The following is a 12,657-nucleotide window of genomic DNA, read 5'->3' on the forward strand; positions in this document are numbered from 1 at the left end:
AAAAAGCCCTGCAGATATGCAGTTGTAAATAGCTTGCACTGGAAATAATCATAATTGGTTTTTACTGTTATGCTTATTATTATGTTGATTGTTTTTGCGATTTTATTATTCATGCTGTGCTCCACTCTGAGCCCTATGGGAAATGGGTGGAATATAAATAAACAGATGATTATGATGATGATAATGTATTGTGTGTTGTTGTTGTGTTATTTCTATCCCGCCTTTCCTACCAAGGCAGCTCGGGGTGGGTTACAACATAAAAAACCATACGATAAGCCATAATGTAATGCAGTAATTGTATCCAAAATCTAGAATTACATCACTTAAAACCAGTGAACAACATTTAGGTGGCGTCATGATTCCCCTGGGTCTGCTCAGATAGTTAATAAGTACGGTCCAATTGGTAGGTTCCTGAGTATCAAGACCACGACTCCAAAGTTTCATAGTGGTTTAAGCCAGCAGTTTAAGGGGGAGGAAGATGCCGAGTGACATCAGAATACGTCATTCTTGCTTAACATTCTCTTTTTTTAAGAAAACAAAAGCAATGAAACCTAGTGCACTTTTCGATTTGAGTCCAGTTGTACCTTAGAGACAGAACCAGCCCTGCTGCTAGGCAAACTAGGTAATTGCCTAGGGTGCTGGCTTTCTGGGGTGAGCCAAATTGGGTGCCCCCATGCGACTCAGTCAGTGACATTATCAGTGGGAAGGGCAAGAAGTTAGCCTTGCCTAGGGCGCCAGGCGGTCTAGGACTGTCCCTGCTTAGAGACTCACAAGAGCTTCTGAGTGTAAGCTTTCAAGAGGCAAAGCTCCTTTTATCAGACACAGCGGAACAAAAACGGAGATGTAGTCAGAAGGTGGGAGGGATGAGTGGGATAAAAGGGCTCAGCTCTCCATTTCTCCTCTCCTGTATTTGATGAAGTGAGCTTTGACACTCGTAAGCTGACACCTGAAACTCTTTGTTGGCCTCAAAGGCGCTGCTAGACTTGAATCTGTTCTACTGCAGAGCAACATGGCTACCCTCTGTAACCAATAGGGTTGCCAGACCCCTGGTCCGGCCAGGGACCCCGCCCCCGGCCTGGGGGGCTCCAATCCACTGCCCCCCCAGCTGGCCAGCAGGGGAACCCCACCCCCAAATAGGGACATAATTGTGCAATATCCCTGATGTGACATTATTACGCAAAAGTGACATCATCACGTTGCCAGCACCGCACAGCGGGTTTTGGACAAACTCTATGGTTATATAGCAAAAAAACCAAAGAAAGGGGGAAGGGGGAGAACTCAACCCAAATCTTCACAGTGTAATGGAGGGTCAAGCCGCCTATACCACAGATCATAAAATGTACAGCATTTAATGCAGAGCATGCACAAAAATGAATTTTAAAACATATTGTCTGAATATCAGACTGCATAAAACTTCTGCATAAAATTTGCCAACCTGAAACTGCTAGTGGTGGTGGAAACTAGCAGTGGTGGAAACTAGCAGCTGATGGATTTCTAATCAAATGTCCATGTTCTAAAGCTGCTAGTTTCCACCACTTCTCCATTGCTTGCCAGAGCAAAGAAATAAGCAACTGCTGCTAAGTCCTGCAGCTATCACTTGCCCTCACTCTCCTGCCTTGGTCCCATAACCCATCATTGCTCACCTGGGCAGGTGAGTCAAGAATGAACAAGGACATCAGGGCTTTTCTTGTAGCAGGAACTCCTTTGCATATTAGGCCACACGCCCCAGATGTAGCCAATCCTCCAAGAGTTTGGAGGGGTCTTCTTACAGGGCCTACTGTGAGCTCCAGGAAGATTGGCTACATCAGGGGTGTTGGCCTAATATGCAAAGGAGTTCCTGCTACAAAAAAAGCCCTGAATGACATGCAGCATCATTACTGCCTACCGTCTGACTACTTGGTAGAGAAGGAAGAGGGGAGGCACCACCTTCCCCTGCAACGATAGCATGCATAGCACAGAAGGCAGGGGAGTAGGGCAGGCCTGATTTTTCCAGGGATACGCAGTACCACCACCGCCACTTTCCACACCACCATCGCTTCTACTGCACAGGATTGGGCAGCATCAATAGCTCAGGCTAGCTGGATCTCATCAGATCTTGGAAGCTAAGCAGGGTCGGCTCTGGCTAGTATTTGGGTGGGGGACTTCCAAGGAATACCAGAGCTGTGATGTGGAGGCAGGCAATGGCAAACCACCTCCTAATGCTTTTTGCCTTGGAAACCCTCCAGGGTCGCCATGTGTCCGCTGTGAGTTGACAGCAAGAATGACAACCAATTGTTTTACTGGTCATGTCTGAACAGACTGATGCACCCGACAGGTTTCTTGGTGGGATTACTATGACCCTTTTCTCCTGCTGACATTACTTCCTGCTCTCTCCTTTTCTCTCAGCTCCATGCTGGGAACTACGATTGCTCTGGAGCCTTTATTGTTTTGTTTTTTAAAAAAAAACAGGTAGGATTTTCCTACAAAGTTCAAGGCAGCTAACAAACAACCTTAATCAGTTTTATTAAAAACAGTAAACTGCATGCCTGCTTGGGGAGCACATATACTAAAATTGGGATGATACACAGGAGAAAAACAGTAAACTGCCACCAACTCGCAATTACTAAAAAAAAATAAACAGTACAGAAACAAAAAAAATTCAGCAAATAATCCTACACACCTCTTCCCTCTGTTTGGGAACTGGAAGGATCCGGCCATCAGAGCCAAACTAGCTAGTGTGATCCTGGAGATATTGGGAAGGAGCTTCTCCTTTAACCAGCAGCTTGGCTGGCTGGCTTGAGTTATCCAAAGCAGATATCTGCGATACAGGTACCTGCTCTTTGCACATGGCACTCTTTGGCTTGGAATGTAGAAAGCCTATTCTGATCTCCTCCTATAGGAACCGCCAGCCCACCTAAATCATCACAGAAGCCTGTTCAGAATAACTCTCTCTTTGGAGGCCAGGTTGATGGCATCAAGATACAAGACCTACTGAGATTCCACAGAATAATTCTCTTTGGGTTTGGGGAAGATAAGGGCCTTCTGCAAAGCTTAAGGGTGCTGGTGCATCCTATCCTATCAGCTCCTGGTACCACTGTTTGGATTTTGCTTACTGATGCTTTTTGGGTTTTGCTGTTGCTTTTTATAAGCTTCATTACTTTGACTGTGCCATTGCCATTAATATTATCTTAATTTTATAATTGCCCATGAACTTGGGGATTCCTGATAACAGAACCATGAACATTAAAGATAACAGAGACAGAGAGGTGAAATCTCTCTCTTTGGCTATGCTGGATTTAACAGCCCTTTTGCTTCTGCACCATTCCAACAGAGCGTGTTATTCTGCGCAGGGCAAAGTGAGCAGAATCGCTGCACTTCCGTATGCACAGCATACTCCACCTCCCACACACCAAAGCACGGTTTGCTCCTGCTGCATCAGTGACTCCCTCTGATTCATTTTTTTAGGTTGTTCTAAAGGTGCTCTCATCTACAGCGTCTTAAAGCCCACTGCACCCCCCCCCACACACACACACACAAAGAAAATGCTTCTTTTCTGAATATCTCACAGCTCACCTGACACACCCTTGGAGGAATCTGCAATTACAACATACAGCACTTAATCTACAAGCCAGACATCTGTCTGTGCTGACTGAAAGTCTTACACCTTATCTGTTCATGGGAGCTATCCTGCTGTGCTAATTACACCAGCAGAGGGCCTCTTTCCCCAGCATCAGGTCTCTCTCTATCTTCAGCTCCAGATGACTGCAGTAATTCTCCTGGTTGGCTACACAGTTGTTCATCTTACACTTCTGCAGCTCTTTGCTCTCCTTTTGGACTTCCTCCTGAGTTAGACCAACCTGCTCCCATGTGGTCTCCAAGTAGGGATGCCAGCCTCTGGGTGGGACCTGGGGGTCCCCCAGAATTACAGCTCATCTCCAGATTACAGAGATCAGCCCCCACAGAGAAAATGGCTGCTTGGGAGGGGGACTCTATGGCATTCTACTCCACTGAGGTCCCAGTTCTCCCTAGGATCCATCCCCAAATTTTCGGGAATTTCCCAACCTGGATCTGGCCACTCTACCCCCTATCCCCTGCTGGTGGCTGGGGGGACCTGCCAACCCTGTCTCCAGCTCCCATCTTTTCCTTTCCTGATCTGAAAACCCCACCTTCAGCTACAGCATTGGGATCATCCTCTTACCATGTCTGCCCAAATTCACTTCTAGGACAGATGATGATGAAGAAGACGACATTGGACATGTATCCTGCCCTCCACTCTGAATCTCAGAGCAGCTCACAATCTCCTTTACCTTCCTCCCCCACAACAAACACTCTGTGAGGTGGTTGGGGTTGAGAGAGCTCTCACAGAAGGTACCCTTTCAAGGACATCTCTGGCGAAAGCTATGGCTGACCCAAGGCCATTCCAGCAGCTGCAAGTGGAGGAGTGGGGAATCAAACCTGGTTCTCCCAGATAAGAGTCCCCGCACCTAACTACTGAGCCAAACTGCACTATGCCATAGATTTCAGTGCTTGTAGGAATGACTCCTGCCACAACTTACTACACCATCCCTGACTATTTCTTTCATCTGGCATGGTTAAGGAGGACATCAATGGATGGTCAGGGAGTTTCTCTTTTTGCAACCAAAAAAACCCCATACTTTATAAAAGGAAATGTAGTAATTAGAAACTTTGCCCCTTGGATAACATGCTGCTATTTAGAGACACAGCTGGTGTGTGTCTGAGTATATGGAGGGGACTTTTCAACAGAGATTAAGCATATATAAATATCCCGCCATACACAAACACACTCACACACACACACGGATATTTGTCCGGAGTAAACAGTGTTTAAATATTGACCCTTGTGGGTCTGCAAACCTCTGCCATAAAGCCGATTTCCCCACTTCCAGAAAAGCAGGTATCCGAAACGTCAAAACATGGCTTATATTATCCTTTCAAATATTTTCAGGATTAAGGCTTTCAAACAGCACATTGTGAAAAGTGAGGGCTGGGGCAGCGGGGGGCTTGATCCATTGCACCTCCTGGCTGACTGCAGAATGGAGGAAACTGACCCCCCTGGCTTTTTTTGTAGCAGGAACGCCTTTGCATATTAGGCCACACACCCCTGATGTAACCAATCCTCCTGGAGCTTACAGGGCTGTTCTTACAGGGTTTACTGTAAGCTCTTAGAGGATTGGCTACATCAGGGTGGCGCGGCCTAATATGCAAAGAAGCTCCTGCTACAAAAAAAAGCTCTGCCCTAATAAACAGTAGGAGTTAATGAGGAACCGTTCGCTCTTGTCACTATGCAAAAGTTGTGCTGGTGGGAAGAGGACAATAATGAGACTCACCGGGATGGAAAGAATCCTTGAACTGAAAAGGCTATCTATCCAGTGCATAGGACACTGGCCTTTAAGAAGGCATTTTCTTTCTTCCTTTTCATCCCAGCAAATAAAAGAGAGCCAGTTTGGTGTAGTGGTTAAGTGTGCAGGCTCTTATCTGGGAGAACCGGGTTTGATTCCCCATTCCTCAAGTTGCAGCTGCCAGAATGACCTTGGGTCAGCCATAGCTCTCGCAGAGCTGCCCTTGAAAGGGCAGTTTCTGGGAGAGCTCTCGCAGCCCCACCCACCTCACAGGGTGTCTGTTGTGGGGGGAGAAGATATAAGAGATGGTAAATCGCTCTGAGTCTCTGATTCAGAGAGAAGGGCAGAGTATAAATCTTCAGTCTTCTTCTGCAAAGAATTCCCTCAGTCTTTTAATAAGCTGGCTTCTCTATGGCTCAGCACAGTAGAGTTTCCTGTGTCTAGAAACTGAAGGAGGGTGGGGAAGCAGGTATACATCATATTTTCCCTGCAGTGAAGCAGAGAGATTTCAGATCACACAACTAAGGAAAACCACTGATATCCTAGTCTTGTTCTCCTGACACTGACCAGGGTATGGGGAATGCAGAGAGCTTTACTTGATCCAAGAAAACAAATTAAGGGATGGCCATTGTGTTCTTAAAGCAAGGCATTTCTGGCAACTCCATCAGCACTAGATAGGAACAAAAACATAATCAGTATTTTACACAGTGGGCAGTAAGTGAACAGTCAAAGACACCCTACAAGAGAGCCAGGATGATGGGGTCTGTGCAAAAGAGGGAACTTTGTTTTAAGGGGTTTTGTTGAACTGATTACATACAATGTTCATTGGTGCAGCTGGGAGATATCTAGGATTCTGTGTGTGTGTCTTTTGGTCTTTCTGATATTTCACGTACTGGGGACAGAAGCAGTGTTCCCTCTAAGCTGAGTTAGTGCGAACTAGCTCGCAGATTTTTAGCCTCCAGATCACACATTTTTGTCTTAGCTCAGGAAGGATGACTCCAGAGCACACTAATTTATGCTGTAGCTCACAACTTTAATGCCAGTAGCTCACAAAGTAGAATTTTTGCTCACAAGACTCTGCAGCTTAGAGGGAACATTGGACAGAAGTTCGTTCTAGCTAATATTTTCTTTTCACAAAAAGTCACAAGGAACTGTACAATATCATCTGTGAAAAAGAAATGGGTGAAAAAAAACCCTAGTGTTGGATGCAATTGGTAAATAGATAAGCAGAAAAACACAGAGACAGATGTTTGTGTGTGTGTATCCAGTTATGTCCTACTTATTTCCATATAACAAAACCCCAAAGGAAATTCTGAGATGAAACCTTCATGAATCCTCTTCACTACTGAACTGGTACAATAGGACAGAATTCCTCACTTTCTTTAGTGACTGACTGTTCTTTTTGGGACAATGAACTTTTTGGGGGGAGGGGGGAAGCATCAAAGATAAGCAACTGCTAAACTGTATTCTGTTCATTTGAAGACTGAGATTTTTTTTGTTTTGCCAAATCCACACCCCCTCCCCATACCAGCCCCTAGAAGCCCCAAAAGACAGCAGAAGGTGGCAGCCTAAACTCAAGGTGGTGCAGAATTACAGATGAAAAGAAATCCTTGACATGTAATTTGTTGTTTATATGAACACAGCTCGGGTTGATCAAAGGCACTGAAAGAGTTAACGCCAAGAGAATAGGAGAAAGGGGGAAGAAATGTTTGCGTTGACACTTAAACAAGAGAGGCGGGTCCTCCTGGCTTCTGATTGGCTTCGACTCCCATCCAAAAACTCCCCCCCCCCTTTTCATTTCTCCTCCTCCTGCTCTCCGGGTCCCAGGGGAGGGGAATGGGGAATAGTGAGAGAGATCAAAAATAAACCTCTTATGTCAAAGCAGGGGGAAGAAAGTATAAATACTGAGGTCTCCGCAGCTCTCTTTGGTGCTTCAAAGTCTTTGGAAGGAGTTACCCAGGGGGAGACAGAGAGAGAGAGAGAGATTCCTAGGGAGAAACACTCAGAGAAGAGGAGGGCAAGGAGAGAGAAAGAGAGAGAGAGAGTGAAATCAGAATCCCCCCAGCGCTTTTTGCAGCTCAACGCTCTTTCTCCCAAGTAGACAACTCGCTGCTTTTTTTTTTTTTTTCATTTTCTATGCTGGTGCTGCTACAATTTCATATGATCTGACATCTTTCCCTTGGAAAGAAAGGGAAAAAAAATAAGTGGAGATCGGGTACCAGAAGCCAGTCCGCAGCCAGCTTCTAGGGAGAAGGATTTTTCTCCAACTCTCCCTTGCCCTGCTGCTAAATTTTGGCGACAGAGAGCTCATCACTCTCTCTTTTTCTGGTCGAGCTTTTGTTCTCTTCCCTATCAAAAGGCACTAACCTTGGGCAGAGTGGTTGTACAACAGTTTTGCTGCTGTTCTCTTGTGTCTTCCCCCTCTCCTGCAAGAAGCCTGCGTTTTGCAAACTTCTAAAGCAGCTGGGAGTTTGCAAATCTCTCTCTCTCTCTCTCTCAGTTGCTGCCATTTGCAGGTTCCCAAATCCTGGCCTCGATGCCCCTTCCCCGGCAGCCCTTCCCCGGCACGCTGGCACCTGCTCGCGCCCCCTTCCCCTTCCTGGGCTGCTTCTTGATGCTTCTCCACCGTGCCTGGGCATCGCCCGCCCAGAGCGCAGACTTCCAGGAGGTGGTGCCAGTCTGGACGGCATCCCCTCTGGACGGCGAAGGGCACGTCGCCTTCTCGCTGGCCGCCTTCGGGAAGGAGTTTGCGCTGCGGCTGGTCCCCGACGCCAGCTTCTTAGCGCCCGGCCTGAAGATCCAGCACGTCGGGAGGCGAGAGCCGGCCGGGAGTTTCCTCGCCGAGGAGGAGGACGCGGGGACGGTGCGAAGGTGCTTTTATTCGGGGACTGTGAACGCGCAGCCGGACTCGCTGGTGGCGCTCAGCCTGTGCCAGGGCATCCACGGCTCCTTCGTGGTCGACGGGGACAAGTACCTGCTGCAGCCCCGGGGGGACCCCCGCGGAGATCCTCTGCTGCAGGCTCACCGCCTCCAGAAGCGGGGCTGGGGGAACCGGGGCGCGCAGGACGTGCCCGAAGGCGGCGAGAGAAGCAGACCCAGGCGCTTCACGTCCGAGGCTCGCTATGTGGAGACCCTGCTGGTCGCCGACGCCTCCATGGGCCGCTTCTATGGCCAGGAGCTGAAGGTAAGGGCGGGGGCCGGCCCTGCCACGGGGCAAACTAGGCCGTCGCTTAGGGCGCCAACCTGCGCGGGGGGGTGCAAAAATGGGTGCCCCGTGTGACTTCGTGTTGTCACTGCGGGGTGGGGGGGGGGGGGGGCGACAGAAGTTAGCTTTGCCTAGGGCTCCAGGCAGTCTAGGGCGGGCCCTGGGTAAGGGAAGGGGCTCTTTCCTTCCTGCCTTTGCTGAGGCTTAAAGCGGGTGCTTGCTGCAGCTTCTCCAGGGATGTGGGACACTTGGGAGCAGCGTTCCCTCTCTGCTGAGCTGGCCTGAGGTAGCTCGCAGATTTGGAGCCTCTCCAGCTCACACATTTTTGTCTTAGCTCAGGAAAGAGGGCCCCAGAGGACACTAATTGATGCAGCAGCTCACAATTTGAATGCCAGGAGCTCACAAAGTAGAATTTTTGCTCACAAGACTCTGCTTAGAGGGAACACCTGCCATCACCCCCACTCAATAATGCACTTTCGATCCACTTTCAACGCACTCTCCAACTGGATTTGGCCAGTTCCCACAGTAAAATCCAGCTGGGAAGTGCATTGAACCAGCATAATTTAGTTAGCGGGACTGCGGCCGCAGTGGCCCAGTGCAGTGAAGTTGGTATAGTGCAGTGGCCAGTGTTGTGTGAACTGGGCACCAGGAAATCCTGCTTATGTCTGGAACTCACCAATGCTGCTTCCGCACAACAATGGCTTTCCAGGTTCCTTCCGTAGCTGCCACAGCAACAAGCTGTCTATGCAGTAACTTCCCTTGCCTCCCCCCCCCTCCTTATCCCACCCCCGCCCCCTGCACCATCCAAGGACTTTTCATGGCTTTAAAAACAAATTGATAATGTCCATATTGATTTTTAAAGCCCACCAAGAGTGTAGGAGGGGATGGTAGTCATGGGGGGGCAGAGGCAAGAAAAATGGTGCTGACCAGCGTTCCCTCCAGCGTGGGCTAGCTCACAGATTGTTAGCCTCCAGCTCAGCTCACTCATTTTTGTCTTAGCTCAGGAAGAATGACCCCAGAGCACACTAATTTATGCAGTAGCTCACAATTTGAATGCCAGTAGCTCACAAAGTAGAATTTTTGCTCACAAGACTCTGCAGCTTAGAGGGAACATTGATTGTGACCTTTCCCACCCCCCTCAAAAAAAAAAAAAAAGATCACACCAACCAGGTTTGGGAAAGACTTTGGCAAATCCAGGGAGTGCTCAGAGGGTAGAAGTTTTTTTGGGGGGGTGATGTTGCCTAGATGGTCTCCAAAACAGCCCTGTGGCAAGGAAGTCAAGAAGGAGCAAAACATCTGTGTGGAAACAGCCTAGGTAGCCTTAGATAAGCTGCTGCCTCTCACCTTAAGCCCCCTACCTGTAGGTAGGGAACAAAAATAATACAGCTCCACATTGCAGGATTCTTACAACGATTACTGAGATGGTGTGGGTGAACCCTGTAAGGCCCTGTATAAGTATTAGTATTGATAAGAATGCCAGGGAAAGAGGTGGGTAGGAACCAGAGCTGGGGAAATCTCTGTGGAATAATCTCTCTGAGGCTGTGTATTGTTTAACCGCTGAGCTATATGTTATCAGACACAGGGCTGCCGCTGAAAGCAGCATCCCTGTGTCAAGTTCTCCACTGATCCCCTGTAGGGAAAATCTTTGTGCGATAACCTCTCTGACACCATGGGCAAAACCATTTGACACCAGGGCAAAGCCATTTGTTATCAGACACAGGGCTGCCTCTGAAAGTGGCGTCCCTGCATTCATTTTTCCACCAAATCCCCCGTAATGTGTACTAACACTGCGCAATGCAACATCATGTCACACATATCCAGTCTCTGACTTCATTATTGCCTGTTGGATCTAGGAAATATGCAATGTGAAGAAGCCCTGTGTGTCCCTACCAATGTTCCCTCTAAGCCACGGAGCCTTGTGAGCTACTGGCATTAAAGCTATGAGCTACTGCATGAGTTTGTTCTATTTTTCCTGAGCTAAGACAAAAATGTCTGAGCTGGAGGCCAAAAAATCTATGAGCTAGCTCACACTAACTCAGATTCGAGGGAACACTAGTGCCTACAGGTTCAGAGGAAGAGTTTGACACCGGGATGCCAATTTTTGCAGCAGTCACAAGTCTCTGGTAACATGCGTGCATTTCTGCCCTATCTTAACATGTGTAGCTTTTGGGAATGTGCAGCCACCTCAGTGGCACAGAATGTTTGCAAGTTAATCTGTAAAGATGGTTGCTTTGACTTCATTCCCCGCCTCCCCTCCCCCCCTCGTCCTTGTGGCTCCTGAAGCATTCTGTAGAAGTTGAAAGCTGTCAGGTTAACAGAATTTTGTCCTGTACAATGATACGTCTGGCTTACCTATTTCCCATTTTTCTTTTTGGCTGAGACTAGCACAGCAACTTTTTTTTTCTGAAACCAAGCCCATGATGCGGTAACCTTATAACAAATACTAATGTGTCACATGTAATCTTATCTACCTCATTCAAGATTCTGCCTCTTAGATAATACTCAGCAGTGTATTGCTTCATTGGAGAGCCCTTGGATTGAAGAAATAACTTTGTTTAGCAGAACTGGGGAGGTTAGCAGAATCTGGCAGACTTGGATTCATGTCATCTCTGGCCCAGAGGACAAGTTTTTGAGTTGGATCTCAGTTCTGTAAAGTTACGACACCCCTTTATTCAGCGGGGGTGGGGGGTAAGATCCAGGAAATCTATAAATGTCAGAAGTTAGTTCTATGAGTAAATCCAAATAGGGCATCTAAATGTCCAAATCAAAACTGCAAAGGGGAAGACTGTAGCCCTTGGATATGTGTGCAACACGCACTTTTGCTTCTGATGGAGCTGCTGCTTTCTCATAGGTTAAATTAAGATGCAATTATATCAAGGGCATCATATTAAAAGGGAGAGGGAAACAGATGTGCAGTGTTCATTCCAGTGGTTTCTGCTAAGCACATGGGCGTTTGTGGTTCCTTGCTAATTGTCTGTCACTATGTTTTTAGGATGAGAATTATTTTGTCTGAGGACTTCATACCGAAAAGGAGATCAGGACAAATAAGACTGAGGGTGGGGGAATAACTTTCCTGTACAAATGGAGTAGGTGGAATAGCAGAAACAGCACATTACGTGGTCTCCCTTATGTTTTATTCATATAGACTGAAATGTAAACAGAATTGCTAATCTAGGAGCAGAATCTAAGACTGAGGAATTACAGTAGTTGAAGATTTTGATCTGAAAAGTCTCTCCCTCCCTCTCTCCCTCTCCCCTACACACACACACATAATTTTTCAATACACAAATCCATCAAAACATTTTGCAGCAGTGAAAATGGAATGAGCAGCACCATAACTTGTGATCTCTTTTTCAAAATGATTTTTACTCTTTTTAAAATATTCAGCCAGGCCCCATCATATTTCCAGACTACACATGGTAGAGATGGAATTTACAGTTTAGAGGGATTCCCTTTTAGTGTACACTGTTATGGAATTGGTGACTTGTGGACTTGCCCCTAGGTCACATAGCCTTAGCTCTAGAACAAGGATTAGACTGTGTTGTATACAATGTTTCTGCCTGCGATCCTGCTGGCACTTTCCTGGGAGTAAGCCTCACTTAGCCTACTTCTACTCACAGAACCCACTTCTGAGTAGACCTTCTAGGTAGGATCACTCCCATCTTAAAAATTGTTTTAAGCCATTCCTCATTCTCTAAACTTTACCCAAGGATGGGGACATATTACATGGTGTCACGAAGTGACCATGTAATGACTTATTTTATGTCATTTCACTGTTGAATCATCTGCTTAAACTACAAAAAGCTTAACTCTCTAGTCTTCACTTCCAACTGAAAGGAATAGTCTTAAGTATACATAACCGCATTTGCACATACTCATTTTGTTACCATCACTTCTCTGCCTTTGCTTCATTCCATTTATTGTATCCCCTGCTATCAAAATTTAGACTGGCAATCTCATCCAAGACAGCTACTTTTTGTTATTATACCACCCTGTAAAATGCCATCTACCTATTTAACTGAAAGGAAGCGTAGGGTTTCCCTGCCCCTCATATGGCTTCAAGAAAAAGAGCTGGCCATCTTAAATATGCACACAAGTTACTGTTATGTACAG

The 12,657-nt window shown here is 46.9% G+C and overlaps 1 protein-coding gene across 1 annotated transcript in view; it reads left to right on the plus strand.

Annotated features, from left to right (window-relative positions):
• Positions 1-7,875: 7,875 nt before the first annotated feature.
• ADAMTS8 (ADAM metallopeptidase with thrombospondin type 1 motif 8) overlaps positions 7,876-12,657 on the plus strand; it is a 41,841-nt gene continuing 37,059 nt past the window's right edge. The window contains exon 1 of the mRNA XM_060251223.1: positions 7,876-8,523. Coding sequence (XP_060107206.1) covers positions 7,876-8,523 — 648 coding nt within the window. The remainder of the gene's footprint in view (positions 8,524-12,657) is intronic.

This window comes from Heteronotia binoei, chromosome 12 (genome assembly GCF_032191835.1).
Source record: "Heteronotia binoei isolate CCM8104 ecotype False Entrance Well chromosome 12, APGP_CSIRO_Hbin_v1, whole genome shotgun sequence".
NCBI classification, from domain to species: Eukaryota; Metazoa; Chordata; class Lepidosauria; order Squamata; family Gekkonidae; genus Heteronotia; species Heteronotia binoei.